This window comes from Tachypleus tridentatus, chromosome 9 (assembly GCF_004210375.1).
Source record: "Tachypleus tridentatus isolate NWPU-2018 chromosome 9, ASM421037v1, whole genome shotgun sequence".
NCBI classification, from domain to species: Eukaryota; Metazoa; Arthropoda; class Merostomata; order Xiphosura; family Limulidae; genus Tachypleus; species Tachypleus tridentatus.
Window position 1 is genome coordinate 153,521,744 of NC_134833.1, and position 16,404 is coordinate 153,538,147.

Below are 16,404 nucleotides of genomic sequence, written 5' to 3' on the forward strand. Positions count from 1 at the left end.
TGGATATTCTCCATCAGGATATGAAAACTGGTCTTATTGTTTCTGTTTCCCTTCTCCAGGTTTACTGTTGTGAGTTGACACACGACAAATCAAGAAATACACTGGGCTAAGTATTTAATATTATTGTTTTAAACAGGTTGTCTGCTGAATAGTTCGGTGTTACATATTATTCAAATCCTATATAAATACAGCTTCACTGTGGCAAATAAAACAAAGTTAAAAACACCATGCGTATAGATATTGTAAGACAACTAAAAACACCATACGTATAGATATTGTTAGAGACAACTAAAAACACCATACGTATAGATATTGTTAGACACAACTAAAAACACCATACGTATAGATATTGTAAGACACAACTAAAAACACCATACGTATAGATATTGTTAGACACAACTAAAACACCATACGTATAGATATTGTTAGAGACAACTAAAAAACACCATACGTATAGATATTGTTAGAGACAACTAAAAACACCATACGTATAGATATTGTAAGACACAACTAAAAACACCATACGTATAGATATTGTTAGAGACAACTAAAACACCATACGTATAGATATTGTTAGACACAACTAAAAAACACCATACGTATAGATATTGTAAGACACAACTAAAAACACCATACGTATAGATATTGTTAGAGACAACTAAAACACCATACGTATAGATATTGTTAGAGACAACTAAAAACACCATACGTATAGATATTGTTAGAGACAACTAAAAACACCATACGTATAGATATTGTAAGACACAACTAAAAACACCATACGTGTAGATATTGTTAGAGACAACTAAAAACACCATACGTATAGATATTGTTAGAGAACTAAAAACACCATACGTATAGATATTGTTAGAGACAACTAAAACACCATACGTATAGATATTGTTAGAGACAACTAAAAACACCATACGTATAGATATTGTTAGAGACAACTAAAAACACCATACGTATAGATATTGTAAGACACAACTAAAACACCATACGTATAGATATTGTTAGAGACAACTAAAACACCATACGTATAGATATTGTTAGAGAACTAAAAAACACCATACGTATAGATATTGTTAGAGACAACTAAAACACCATACGTATAGATATTGTTAGAGACAACTAAAAACACCATACGTATAGATATTGTAAGACACAACTAAAACACCATACGTATAGATATTGTTAGAGACAACTAAAAACACCATACGTATAGATATTGTTAGAGAACTAAAACACCATACGTATAGATATTGTTAGAGACAACTAAAAACACCATACGTATAGATATTGTTAGAGACAACTAAAAACACCATACATATAAATATTGTTGGACACAATTAAAAAACTTCATATATATATATATATACACACGATATTGTTGTGAAGGTACAGTTTCAGTGACGTTCAACTTCCACGTGTGTATTTCGTTTCCTTCATCATCATGGGGCCCAACGTGGACCTCTTCTTCCTTACTTGGATTCATTTCGGTGCTTTTATTTCTTCGGAATTTCACGCAAGGCTACACGAGGGCTAGCTGTTCGTAATGTAGAAGGAAAGGTTGTTATTGTTGTATCTTATGCAACAGAAAGCTACACCAGATTTATCTGTGCTTCGCCCACCACGGGTATCGAAACCCGGTTTATAGCGGTAGAAGTCCACAGACGTACCATTGTGTCTCTGGGAGCAACAGTGATGGACTAGTGAAGGAAACTAGTCAACACTACCTACCTCTTCAGATACTATATTACCAACGGATAGTGAGATTGATGGTCTCATTATAACACCCCCACTGTTGAAAGGGCAAGAAATGTTGCGTACACACACGTGAACATAATAATAGATACGGTTTCATGTTAGAAATCGTGTGGCTATGAAACATGAGACATAAAACACTGTATAAGGGCATTCATTAACTCTGCCATTTATTTCATTAAACCACTTCGGTACGTATTTAGTGCTTGTAAAGTTAAAAAAGAAGAAATGAAACACGAAATCGGTTGTAGCGAACAGTATTCTGTGAACAATTCTTTGTTAAAAAGTATGGATTTCTTCTGACGATTATGCTATTTTATTTTTAGTATTATCCACAGAAATCGCGAATTGAAGATTCAAAAACAGGACAACATTTTATCATTTATAAAACATAATATAGACCATTCTTGTCACGTGCAGTATAGTTAGTTAGTGGCCGGTCGTTCCCAGAACGAACTCGTACAGTATTGACCAATCTGAATCCACTTGACAAATCAGTGTACCGAATATATATGGTACGTGATCACTGTACTCGTCTGCTCACGCGAGATGAGAATTAGGGTTAAGTACAAGGGAGGTACCTGGGACTGGTACAGTATGGTGTACATTCAGTAGCCACTGGTAAAGGACTTCCCAATCATCATTGTTATATTTGAGAGACATTCATTGGTGCTGGAAACACGCAAGTTACTTATTCATTCTCGAGAGTCAAGGAGATACCGTTTTACAGTAAAGTAAAGATGAATCGAAAAGAAATTTGATACGTGAAGTTTCTTATATTTTAGTAACGTAATAACTATTTTAGTATTTTGCCTATTTATAGGAGCATATTGTCACAGATGTTTAAATAATAATAGTGTTTTAAGAGAGAATTATGTGGGGCCTGTGCAGGGTTGTCCCTTGCAGTGGCTTTGTATGTAGTATCCAGAGGTATAGGAGGCAGATTTAAAGTGAAGGAGGCCAAGGTTTATTTGATCGAGTGAAATGTGTGCTATAGGCGCATTCGAATATTAGAGTCGGAATCAAGGTTAGTCTTAAGAACCTAGAAGCTTTACACTCTTCCTGACTCTAATTTTTTCTAAATTTGATGCATTCTTACAGTCGCAAAATATAGAAGATGAAATATTTCTAGTGAAAACTGTACTAACCAGGTAATGTTTCGGATTGCAGTTTTCTTTTCGGCTATACCGCATTTGTTAGATCGTGTAAAAGCACTAGCTCTAAACGCCACCTAAGAATAAAAAGTATATTTTGCTGGCAGTACTTAAATTTTTATTAGTTTTATTATCTTCTCTGAAGTGATTTATGTCAGCTTTTATTCATTTGACTGGTGCAGTTTGACTAACGCACGTCACTTACCAAGCCTAATAAACGTGGTGTGTCACAGAAAATTTATTAAAAGTTGGATACTTTATATTAAAACGATTTCGAATATATTAGCGAGCAAATCACGTGCCAGTTATAGTAACACAATGTGGAGTAGAACTGCATTTTAGCATTGTTTGTGTGATGTCACCGAAAAATTGATGCTTTTGAGAAAGGTGTACATACGCTTGAATTGTAAATGTATTTTCGGATTACGGATTTAAAATTTCCAAGACAGAGATATCCTGTGTATTTAATGGGTTTGGAAAATAAACAAACGTGGATTAACTCAAGAAGCTTGGTCTGTCCAGGAAAAGACTTTATAGTAAGTTATATTCCAGTCATGGTTAGCAAATTGTGGTGTATTTTATAGAATACACGAACGCGCAGAAACATTGGTGGCAAAGTTATCCACTGATCTCAAAAATTATCAACATAGGTCTCCTTCTAAAAATCCGAACAAGAAGGTATGTGATCGCCAAGATAAGCATCTGAGTCACACCTCCCACTTAAGTTTCCACAGTTTAAATAGCTGGAGAATGAACGGGTATTCGTGCTGCTTCGTATTAAAACATACCGGTGAAGTCGCCGAACACTTGCCTATAAATTTTTTTGTGTCTGTACTGTTGAAAGGGACGCTGGGAAATGGTTGTCATAACTAGATGGATTATGAAAAGAATACTAGGAGGAATGATGTGCTTCAGACATTAGAACCTTTACGATACAACGGTTTGCAAATTATGCCTTGGAACTATTTTCGAAATGCACTGTCGTTAGATAGAACACAACCGAACATGATATGTAATGATGTGATAAGTCTCCAAAACGGTTTTTAGGTCACGACCTCGATCCTTTATGAGTATATCGGTGGGTATGACTAGTGCTAGTGCTTATGTCTGAAGCTCTCTAAACTACTGTCTCTCTCTTTTGTTTTGCAATGCCTTAACAGTTTTATCGTTATTGTCAATGTATAAAGTTGAAATAAATTGTATGCATACTAATGTATGCAAACATATAAATTAAGAATTTACTAAGTTGCAAAGAAGAAGAGAACGAGGGTTTTGAAGACCAGCTGTTATACACACACACATACACAGCTGGCCAAAATCTTAAGGCCAATAAACATAAAGAAAAAATATGCATTTTGCGTTGTTAGGCTCAACCACTTATTTGAGTAGAGCTTCGAAAGATGAAAATAAGAAAAGGGAAAATAAAAAAACAACTTTTCAGCATTTAATAGGGAAATGTGAACACTGTGAAAGTAGCCTAAATCCTAGCTGGTCAAAAGTTTAAGACCATACTGAAACAAAGCGTTAATCGGTAAACACAACGAAATTTAGTCATTTGTGTTCAAGCATTAGCGTTGTCAACATCTCTCACTGATATCTCCTGTGTTACATTTGGTAAAAAACATGGCAAAGGCTAAAAAGTTGATAGAGTTTGAACGTGGCAGAATTGTTGAGCTGCAAAAGCAAGGTCTCTCTCAAGATGCCATCGGTGGTGAGATTGGGTGTAGTAAAACTTTTGTTGCAAATTTCTTAAAAGACCCTGAGAAATACGGAACGAGAACTTCAAGTGGTCGACCCAAGAAAATTTCGCCGGCGTTGAGCAGGAGGATTCGACGTGTTGTCCGGCAAGATACCAGCCGATCGTCGAACTAGATTAAGTCCCTTACAGACGCAGAATGAAGCTCAAGAACAATAAGATGGCATCTACGAGAGAAAGGCTTTAAAACAGTAAACGTCTTCAAAGGCGACGCCTCCTTCCACATCACGAAACAGCTCGGTTAAACTTTGCTGAGAAGCACCAAACATGGGACGTAGAAAAGTGGAAAAAGGTTTTGCTCTCTGATGAGAAAAATTTAACCTGGATGGTCCAGATGGCTTCCAACCTTACTGGCACGATAAGAATATCCCACCGGAGACATTTTCTACACGACACAGTGGAGGAGGTTCCATCATGATCTGGGGTGCTTTCTCCTTCCATGGAACAATGGAGCTTCTGGTTATACAGGAGCGTCAAACAGCAGCTGTCTACTACATTGGCATGTTGGAGAGAGAATCCTTATTGGCTGAATGCCCTCGTTTGTGTGGAAATGACTGGATCTTTCACCAGGACAACGCTGCAATCCACAATGCCCGCAGGACAAAGGACTTTTCATGGCGAATAAAATGATTCTTTTGGACCATCCAGCGTGTTCGCCCGAACTGGGGCCGGCATGGCCAAGCGTGTTAAGGCGTGCGACTCGTAATCCGTCGCGCCAAACATGCTTGCCCTTTCATCCATGGGGGCAATATAATGCGACGGTCAGTCCTCTATTCGTTGGTAAAAGAGTAGCCCAAGAGTTGGCGGTGGGTGGTGATGACTAGCTGCCTTCCCTCTAGTCTTACACTACTAAATTATGGACGGCTAGCACAGATAGTCCTCGAGTAGTTTTGTGCGAAATTCAAAAAACAAACAAACAAACAAACGCCCGAACTGAACCCCATTGAAAATGTTTGGGGGTGGATGGCAAGGGAAGTCTATAGAAGTGGACGACAATTCCAAACAGTGCATGATCTTCGTGAAATCATCTTCATCACTTGGAATAACATTTCAGCCAGCCTTCTGCAAACGTTTATATCGACCATGTCAAAGCGAATGTTTGAAGTTATTCGCAATGACGGCCGTCCCACTCACTACTGATACCTCTTGTTGGTCATTTCCTACCCTGTTTAGGACTTCTTTTTGGTATGGTCTTAATATTTTGACCAGCTAGTAATTAGGCTAATTTCATAGTGCTCACATTTTCCCTATTAAATGCTGAAAAAGTTTATTTTGTTTTCCCTTTTCTTATTTTCATCTTTCGAAGCTCTACTCAAATAAGTGGTTGAGTCTAAGAACGCAAAATGCATATTTTTTCTTTGTGTTAATTGGAGTTAAGATTTTGGCCAGCAGCGTACATCCCTTCACAGGCTTGGATGCGACTGTATGTCATTACGACTGTGGCACACGTACATCGAAGCATGCCTATATCCTCGGCCCGGCATGGGTAAGTGGTTAAGGCACTCGACTCGTAATCTGAGGGTCGTGGGTTCAAATCCCTGTCACACTAAACATGCTTGCCCTTTCATCCATGGGGCAATATAATGCGACGGTCAGTCCTCTATTCGTTAATAAAAGAGTAGCCCAAGAGTTGGCAGTGAGCGGTGATGACTAGCTGTCTTCCCTCTAATCTTACACTGCTAAATTAGGACGGCTAGCGCAGACACTCTTGGTGTAGCTTTGCGCAAAAAAAGGCCTTCAAAACTCGGATGTGACTTTACGTCATTACTGCTGTGGCACACACACAGTAGAGCGCACTTTGTTCTATGTGAAAATTTGACTACTTTGTCTTGAATAATTGGACTAAATGTATCGATAAATATGTAACTTTATATTTTACCGATTGTGTTCTCCACATCGTCTTTGCCCTTCTCGTTATCGGCTTGGTTGGGTATTATATATTATATTGTACTCTTACCGTATAGGATGGTTTTTCACTTATTGATCAGTTGTCGATCTCTGTGCTATTTTCCGATATATATGATTCGTCCTACATCTATTGTATTCTACATTACCAAGCTGTCTGGTTAATTGCGGCCTTTATAACAGTAAAGCATGCAACTGTCTTATGTATTTACGTTATGTCAGTAAGCTCAATGTTTTATTTTTAGAGCTCTAGCTGGAAAGCAAATGTACCACGAGCTTTTACCAGTTGTACTTTTTTTATATACTGATGAGTTGATGCTTGGTTCAAGTTTTCCAATACGTTTTGTTTTTTGTAATATATGTGATGACAGCTAGCTTTTCATTGTGATTTTTAATGTAGTCTTCTAATTTGAGTAAAATAAATGCTGACAACTTTCGAGCTACTTGTTGATATATATTATTTATAAATTGTAATTTTACTTTTTTTTATGTATATGCGACAGCGATGAATGTATGATTGATTACCTTGTGTGTACCAGTAACTTACATAATTTGCTTTTTATCAAATTATTCGTTATTTATCGGTAAATTATTAAGATTTGAACCACTCTTCTTATGTTAATTATAAACAAGTGTTTTGTTAAATACACGTAATTCCTCGGATCAACCACTTGATGGATTGTTGTTCTGTGATGTAACCGTTGCCATCTATCCGTGGTAATCGTCACTAACTTATTTTCTCAAAATATTTCAAATTTGAAAAAATAACCGATTTTTAAAATGCTGTTGTAGTCATTACTTGACTGTTTATATTCAAGAACTACAATTTTACTGAAGAGTTACTGGAATATGATGAGACCGACAGGTGAATATTTGTCAGTTCAGATTTTCTTATTTCTTAGATTGTAACTACAGATTGTTTTAAAGATTTCTGATCTTTAAATTCCTTTAAATTTATTCTTTTGAAAGAAAACTGAAAAGTCTCAGACCACTTAACAATAATAAAAGCGTGTTATTTTTTTAACTACAAGTTAGGCTTTAATAGTTAACAAGTGTTTGATAATAGGCCTAATTTAACTGTACTACAGAACACAACAATTTCACTTGCTAATTTTCTGTCACATGTACAGCAATGTTTTCGAATTTTACTACTGTGTTGAATTACGAACTCAATATTAGGACATCTGAAATAACGAAAGAGCTAACCAATGTACTAAGTGAATGATCAACCCAACACTGGAATGTAAATGGGGAAATATCACACACTTTTGGACTTATTGGGAATGTATGTATTCACAGTCACCAAAAAAACAGGTTGCTTAATGTTACCTACATGAGTTTAAAATAAATATTCACATTAAGATGTTTGTTATGCATACAGACTATCCATGATGTAAGGCTTTCTTTTGTGTAAGTTGTTAAATATGGTAGTATCATCAAAGCAAGTTTGTGGTTGAAAACATTCACATTTTAAAGTGTATACACATACTGTACAAACATAAAGGCTTGGGGTATGCTACTAGTACTGTAGCTTGTTGTACATCATTCTGTCATACTGTCTGTATTCGTGGTGTCGATTCAAGTTTCAGTGAATGGAGCTCATGTTTTACACACAGCTTTTGTACTGGAAATGCATTTTGCTTTCATGTGGGTAGTGTTGTACCATGGTACAGAATTTACGTCTGGGATGTCTGGTGGTACAAATCTCTTATTTGTATTCTTTCTTAGGTGACATCTACAATTCTTAATGGAAACTAGTGGGGTGGCTTATGTTTTATAAGATGCTGGACAGTGTTAGTTTGTGAGATGTTGGGCAGCATTTAGTTTATAAAATGTTTGTCAACGTAATTTGTATGATTTATCATAGTTTGTATCATTTTGGATAATATGTAGTTTGTAAGTTGTATGTCAGCATGAAGTTTATAAGTTGTTTGTCAGCATATAGTTTGTAAAGTGTCGGTCAGTATGTAGTTTGTAAGTTGTTTGTCAGCATATAGTTTGTAAAGTGTCGGTCAATATGTAGTTTGTAAGTTGTTTGTCAGTATGTAGTTTGTAAGTTGTTTGTCAGTATATACTTTGAAGGTGTTGGCTAGCATGTAGTTTGTAAGGTGTTGGCCAGCATGTAGTTTGTAAGGTGTTGGCCAGCATGTAGTTTGTAAGGTGTTGGTCAGCGTGTAGTTTATGAATATTCATGTTGGCACAGTTTACAGTAATATAGGTACCATCAACAATATTTGTGCCCAAATGTCTTCAGAACCAACATTTTCCTTCATCTCTACTCTTCAGAATGGTTTCTTCTGACTTGTATTCATCACCCACAAATGCATCTCCATCATCCTGTGATTGTATATCTATATCATTGTTTTGCTTATGGGTGGATTTTGAGTGAATAGTGAAAGTGTTGCTTTTGATTATGACACTTGTACCCACACAGACAGTGCCATCACCTGTACCAGATGATGTTTTACTTTTACTGGAACCAGAACCCTTGCTTCACCTTGAACTATTTATTGCAATATCCTCCATGAAATGCTGTTTCCTGGTTTGACATTTACTTTTGATCATCAGTGTTACACAGGTTTATCACTACTGGTACTAGTGCCATACTGCATCTCTTTGAAAAGGTTAATCACAGCTTCTGACATGGCAGGTAATAGAGTGGTTGGGTAAGCCCTATTATTTTGACGTTTGCTTGTGAACATAACATATTTTGAGAGTGTTAAGGACACATCCTCATGGTTATAAACCCAGCGGTCATATTTGAAAATTCCTTGTAGCCATCATCAATGGCCTCAACACAATTCTTCCCTATTAGAAGATATGGATAAACAATTTTTGTGATGGTCTGACTCATTTTTCAGTACCTCTGCTTCTACTTATCTAGTAGCTTCATCCACACTCTTTTAAAACCTTATAAAATTCAGTGGTTTGGCTAGATGTATGAACCTTTTCAAAGTACAAGCAAATGTGATGTTAAGGTTGTCTGTAAGTTAGAATATCCCTTGATAGAAGTAACTGGAAAAATAACCACCAATAAAACCATTGGTTTGGTCAGTTTTCAGTTAATATTAGAAACAAGATGTGTGAAGCCAAACTGGAAATTTGAGTAGCTGACCATCCACTTGTATATGTGTGGTATTGACTCTTAGGTTGGCTGCTCTTCATCCATGTTCCATGATACATATGGTGCAAGTGTAAATTCACAACCACAGAACTTCAGAAATGTATTTGCTTTAGGTGCATAACTCCCACATTTGGACATTTAATGCCTTTTAAAGATGTGAGGTGTGAATCCAGGATCATTACAGAGGTTTTTCCATCATGGCTAAAGAATTTACTTGGTGGTGTTGGAATTCCATCAGCTTCCAAGGATTTTCAGGGTGATTAAAATACAATGATACAACTCCAGGAGTCGCACATTCTGATACTTTGGTACATCTGTTGGCCAGTTTCATTCTTGGAGCACTGTAAAAAAATTACTTCCTCTCTCTCTCTGTTTCTGCAAATAATTCATTACTGTGGCCTGTATATCCGGAGTGTTAAAGCGAAAGCCGACTTACTCACTGTGATAAAACATTGTACAAAGCTTGATTTTATTTTCTCAAGCTCTCATAATTCTGACTTCCATTATGCATGAAGCATTTCTCAAAAAATTTAAACAATATATATTAACAGGTGCAGGAAGAAAGCCCTTTCAGATGCATACAGATCTTTCAGTACTGCTGCTGTACAAAGTAAAACATTGTGAGATGATTTCAGTCTTACCCCAAGATAACACATTGCCACCCTGCTTGAAATACAAGTATTATGAATACCAGCATATAGTGCATAGTGTATTTTATTCTCTCACTATTAAGAAAAACCGATATTTCCATTTATTCTGTGCAGAGTAATTGTAACAGCTGGTTGGTCTTTGTGTTACAAGTGGTGTGTTTTGATGTGGGTGAACACCATTGCCAACTAATTAACCACATTACTAAATGAACAAACTAATGCTGAACTTATAATGATCTGTAGTTTGTGTATACATGTTTGTAAATAATGCCGTGTGTGTATATATAGCAAGGGAGAGTTACTAGAATTGAGCGATACTGTGAATGTATTGCAGTATAGGATAATAAAATAACCTTACACTCGAGTAAAACAATCCCCAAACTCACAAAACTTTTGACAGTTATATTTTGACAGATTGTTGTTAGCATATCCCAGCATGTTAACTGGGTAGGTTTTTTACAGTTCACAAAATACATGTTACACAAGTTCGACTTGAAGCCTAACAGATAAATGGCAGGAGTTCCGCTATTTTTCTTCCTAGTTATCCAACAGTGGCAAGCAATGATAACAAGAACTTATGATACGTTTGCACGCTTGGATTCTGGAATACTATTCCCTTCTGTAGTGCACACACTTTATAATTTTGTTAAAAGTCTCTAGTATATGCAGGTATTTACCAGTTTCATCTCAACCAAAACTGAACATTTTTTGTAACACAAAACTCTCAGTGTTAATTGGTGAAGAGGAATGAACTTGTGTGTCGTGTGTTGTGCACTAAACACATTTTAAAACATGCCAATCTGCAGGCTACCATATTTTATCAGGATTACAGTTCAAAATTAAAAAAAGTAATCACATCCTACAGAAACATAATTATATAAGTTTAGAAGATTTATAAGGAAATATAATTTCTGCTTCAGGATACAAAATTATTTGGAATATTCAATAACTTTCATCCTGGCTTACTAAGCAAACATACAAACTGACTGGCTCAGTAATTAATCCACCACTGTAATACATTCATTAACTGGTTATAATTTAACATAATTAACATTCTATACTGGTATTAAAATTATTTTCTGAACTTTAAGCCGCATTAACTCCTTTATGTGGTATCAAAACTCCCTCTAACCAAAAAAACAGTAGCATTATAAATATTTAGTAAGAGCAGATATTGTTTTAAGCTGTTTTTTTATAGTTGATATATGAAATGTTCTCATTTCATCTAGTTTAACAAAGTTTGGAATAAATAGTCTTCAAGACATCTGTAAAGAAAAGCATCTTTCCGACACACAATTGTCCAAGACCCTTGGGGTATCCGACTGGGGGCTGTGGCAGGCAGCAGTATCAACCCTACCTTCTTCTAAGAATGACCTGACCAAAGTGACTGAAACAACCTGGAATTCAGTTATTATTGGAGAAAAAACACCATGGGGCTTTGGTAAAAAACTTGTAACATTATGTATAATTACCAATAGATAAAAAACATCTGTTATTTCACACATTATGTATAATTGCCAATAGATAAAAACATCTGTTATTTCTATGAATAGAAGATTAAAGATGGTTGAAAAGACAATTTTAAAACTTTTATGTTTTACATTTTGCATACTATATATTCTCTTAAATCATCTGTTACATCCTAATAATATTATCAAGTTGTAGTTTGCTTTTGTAAGTTCTAATTTGTTCTGTTGTCTTCCTATTATATTTCACTTTGTTAGCCATTGTTGTTGTTAGATGGATAAACATAAGTACAAATGTGCTTATTAACTCAATTGTAAAAGGGTGTTCTCATTTATATTAATGTATTTTCTATCTCAAGATGTCCAAACTTGTGGTATTATATTTCAACGAGTACCACAATGTGAGGTCATGTGCCTGCTTTCATTACCTAGTGACTGGCTATTGGTCTTGTAGCCTAGTTTCAACACATAGTGACTGACTGTTGATCTTTTTGTCTAGTTTCATTACTTAGTGACTGGCTGTTGTTCTTGTAGCCCAGTTTCATTACTTAGTGACTGACTGTTGATCTTGTAACCTAGTTTCATCACTTAGTGACTGACTGTTGATCTTGTTGCCTAGTTTCAATACTTAGTGACTGACTATCAGTCTTTTTGTCTAGTTTCATTACTTAGTGACTGACTGTTAATCTTGTAACCTAATTTCATTACTTAGTGACTGAATGTTGATCTTGTTGCCTAGTTTCAATACTTAGTGACTGACTATCAGTCTTTTTTAGTTTCATTACTTAGTGACTGACTGTTGACCTTGTTGCCTAGTTTCATTACTAAGTGACTGGTTGCTGATCTTGTTGCCTAATTTCCTTACTTAGTGACTGATTGTTGATTTTGTTTGGTAATTCATAGTGATTCAGTTTTCTTAAATGTATTTGTTTCTACAAATTTTCTGTTGCTATGTTGTTGTTAATATATGAAAGCTCTTCATATTGTATATCTTTACTTAGTTCAGAATTGCTGGTCTTTCGATAAGCAGTTATCCAAACCTTACAGGGTTGCTCCATTTGCACCTCGTTTCATTACTTTCTGAACCAAGTTAACTGAAAGTTAAAACTATAATATATTTTCATAATATTTGTTTGGGTTAGTAACTTTCTTCCTATGAATGACATAAACTGTTTAGTGTTTGTTGATTTGGTTGAGTACAATGTCTAGGGTGAACACTATCTGTGTTATTTTAGGGTTTCACTGACAGTATAAGGCTTTTCGCATTTTAAGTCATTTGTGATGTAATGCTAAATTTGATAAAATTAAATCATAAAACCTAAACAAAATATATATATTCAACTTGACTCAACAATTTTGTTTTCATGTTTATAAATTCATTTATTAAAGAATTCCTCTGAAATAAAGTATTTTCTCCTCTATTGTACTTGCCTCCTCTCATGAGATTAGCTATTTTTGTTCTGTGCTGCCCTCTATATGCAATTTTTCTTTATGCATACCAAAAGCATTGTGCTCCCCACACCTTTCTTGCTTCTTGTCTTTATGATCTGATGCTTACCCCTAGGGTATAGATATGTTTTAGTTGGGATATGTTGTTTTGTTTTTTATTGCTGCATGTTCAGTTTTTTTTCCTCTCCAGAAGTGGTTAATTTTCAACTCAATTCTGATAAGTGTTTTCATCAGTTCATTCAAGTCACATTTTTTCTGCACTCATATTTGGAGTAAACTTTCTATACTTTGAATTCTAAAGATCATATTGCAGCTTTTGGGATTACAGGTCTCAGATGTGGACAACCCGATGATGGATTTATTTGCTTTATATAAAGCATTGGGAGATCAAATGTTACATAGTTCACCTTTCCCCAGCCTTCTCCTTGGCTCCTACTAAGACTTCTTATATTTGGGTTCATGCTGATCATTTAGCCTCACTGTTACATCGGGGATTAATATTCTGTGCCCCAAATTATTTGAGAGAGAGGCAGCCCCACATAATGTGTCTATCATAGTTTTACATACATGGTTTCTTTGTTGTTGGGGCAACAGAGTTCATGATTCTATATTGGTTTGGGTCTGTTTACCCTCAATTTTGCATAAGATTTTCAGTAATCTCCCCTTTGACATCTTTGTCTTTGATACAGTCCCAGAATTATCAGGTTTTGGTGTCAACAGTCCATCTACATTACACCCTTACAAACACTGTAACCATTTATCTCTGTTGGATCTTTGTTAGCTTTCATGTCACCCCCCCAACAGGAACAACAAAATCCACTGCCACTGGTTTCTTATTTACCTGTTTCCTTCCCTTCTCCTCAACCTACTATGACTGACCAGCATTTATCAGAAGCACTTTGGTAAGAGCTGTAGTATTGGTGAATTTAACCTGTTCATCATCCTTCCTGGGTTTTGTTCCCACCTTTAGTTGTCCTCCAAAACAACTCAAGATAGCAGTTGGTAACTAACTGTTCTCACCTCAACCTCTTTATATCAGTATCCAAGTTCACCTCAAAGTCCTTCTTCCCATGAAACAGGTTTTTTTTCCTGGGTTCTGAGTATCATCTATGGGTGTCTCTTACACTTACCTCATATGGTGCTATGACCTCTTTCTTCTCCTTCTCGTTGATATGTCACTCTTGGATTGGTTAATTAATTTCAGTCTTTCCTTTAAACTTATTTCATTCTCTTACGTGTTTGTTCAAAATGTCATTAATCATTATAGTCCCAGCTTAATTCTTCTAGCTCCTTTCAGACTCTTATTTGACAGCTTGGATTATCTGGTTAGTCAACATATAGAAGCCCTTTCTCTGACCCACTCACTATCTTGTTCAGTTGGAGGTCTTTTCCAATTTGAATATCTGTCATACTCTGTTTTCTCCTTCACATATTAGTTTAATGGAATTTTAGTCTGCTTCCTTTTGGCTCAGTTCTTATTGCTAGCATGATTCTGTTGCTTTTGGATATTTTATCTTCCATGACATCATTGGTCTCCCATGGTCATGCCTGTTTACAATCAATTCATAGGGTGTTTCATGAACAATAAGTAGAACCTGTGTCAGTATCATTTTTCTTCTGTCCCTACAAGACGATCTGCATTGGTGGCTGGACAATATCCACACATTGACATTCAATTCATACTGTTTCCTTTCCTGATGGATCTACATCTTTTCATGAATGTTTCCCTTTAGCCTTTTGGTCTGGGATACTGTATGATAATGATTTCTTTTACCAATTCTATGATAGTGGCATGTCTTCCTCAGCAAAATGTTTTGGTCATTGGATCTCTTCTGCTGTTGCCCCGCTCACATCACATTTGCATTATAACATGTCCTTTGCAGGATGATTTCCATCTGGTTATAGACTGTCTTTTATTCCCCAACTGGTTATATTCCACTTGTTGTGCATTAGATCTCATTTTCAAGGTTCCTTTCCATCATTTGGAGTCCCAACATGTGGATGCATTTGCTACAGACGTTATACATTAAATTTCCTCATTTATTTTTTGGTTGCCTGTACTTTATCCACTGGTAATTGACCATACAAGCATCTTTAGGTGTTTCATCAATCTGCTTACTTCTTTGGGTAACTTATTCTCTTATTCACTCCTTGTTGAATCATCGTGACTGCTCACTATTGACCAAATCAGCTTTAATTCACAGGACCAAGTTGACTACTCCTCTACCCCTTGCCTCTTATCTGCTCCTCCATCCATTCTTTACTGCTCACAGGTTCTACATTTCAGTCTTCACTCTTACCTTTTGTCTGACCCTTGGTGACATGTTCTATTTTCACAGTCAAGCTGCCTCCTTGTTAGCTAGCCCCAATCCATCCATTTTACATGATGGCATAGCTGACGTGCGTTGCTAGCCTTTTGCAGTTGGTATACTTCTAGGGATTTCCCACTGACTGATCTACCTCAGTTCATTTGGCAGACATTCTTCAACTCTATTATCCTCACTTTTGCAGTTGGTATACTTCCAGGGATTTCCCACTGACTGATCTACCTCAGTTCATTTGGCAGACATTCTTCAACTCTATTATCCTCACTTTTGCAGTTGGTATACTTCCAGGGATTTCCCACTGACTGATCTACCTCAGTTCATTTGGCAGACATTCTTCAACTCTATTATCCTCACTTTTCCAGTTGGTATACTTCCAGGGATTTCCCACTGACTGATCTACCTCAGTTCATTTGGCAGACATTCTTCAACTCTATTATCCTCACTTTTTTGCAGTTGGTATACTTCCAGGGATTTCCCACTGACTGATCTACCTTAGTTCATTTGGCAGACATTCTTCAACTCTATTATCCTCACTTTTGCACTTGGTATACTTCCAGGGATTTCCCACTGACTGATCTACCTTAGTTCATTTGGCAGACATCCTTCAACTCTTTATTCTCCTCACTTTTGCACTTGGTATACTTCCAGGGGATTTCCCACTGACTGATCTACCTCAGTTCATTTGGCAGACATTCTTCAACTCTTTATTCTCCTCACTTTTGCAGTTGGTATACTTCCAGGGGATTTCCCACTGACTGATCTACCTTAGTTCATTTGGCAGACATCCTTCAACTCTTTATTCTCCTCAC

General features: G+C 36.2%; 1 protein-coding gene across 1 annotated transcript in view; it reads left to right on the forward strand.

The window, feature by feature from the left end:
• The window catches only part of LOC143226687 (apoptosis-resistant E3 ubiquitin protein ligase 1-like), a 115,112-nt gene that overhangs the window by 39,390 nt on the left and 59,318 nt on the right, over positions 1-16,404 (forward strand). The window contains 1 exon segment of the mRNA XM_076457983.1: positions 11,583-11,794. Coding sequence (XP_076314098.1) covers positions 11,583-11,794 — 212 coding nt within the window.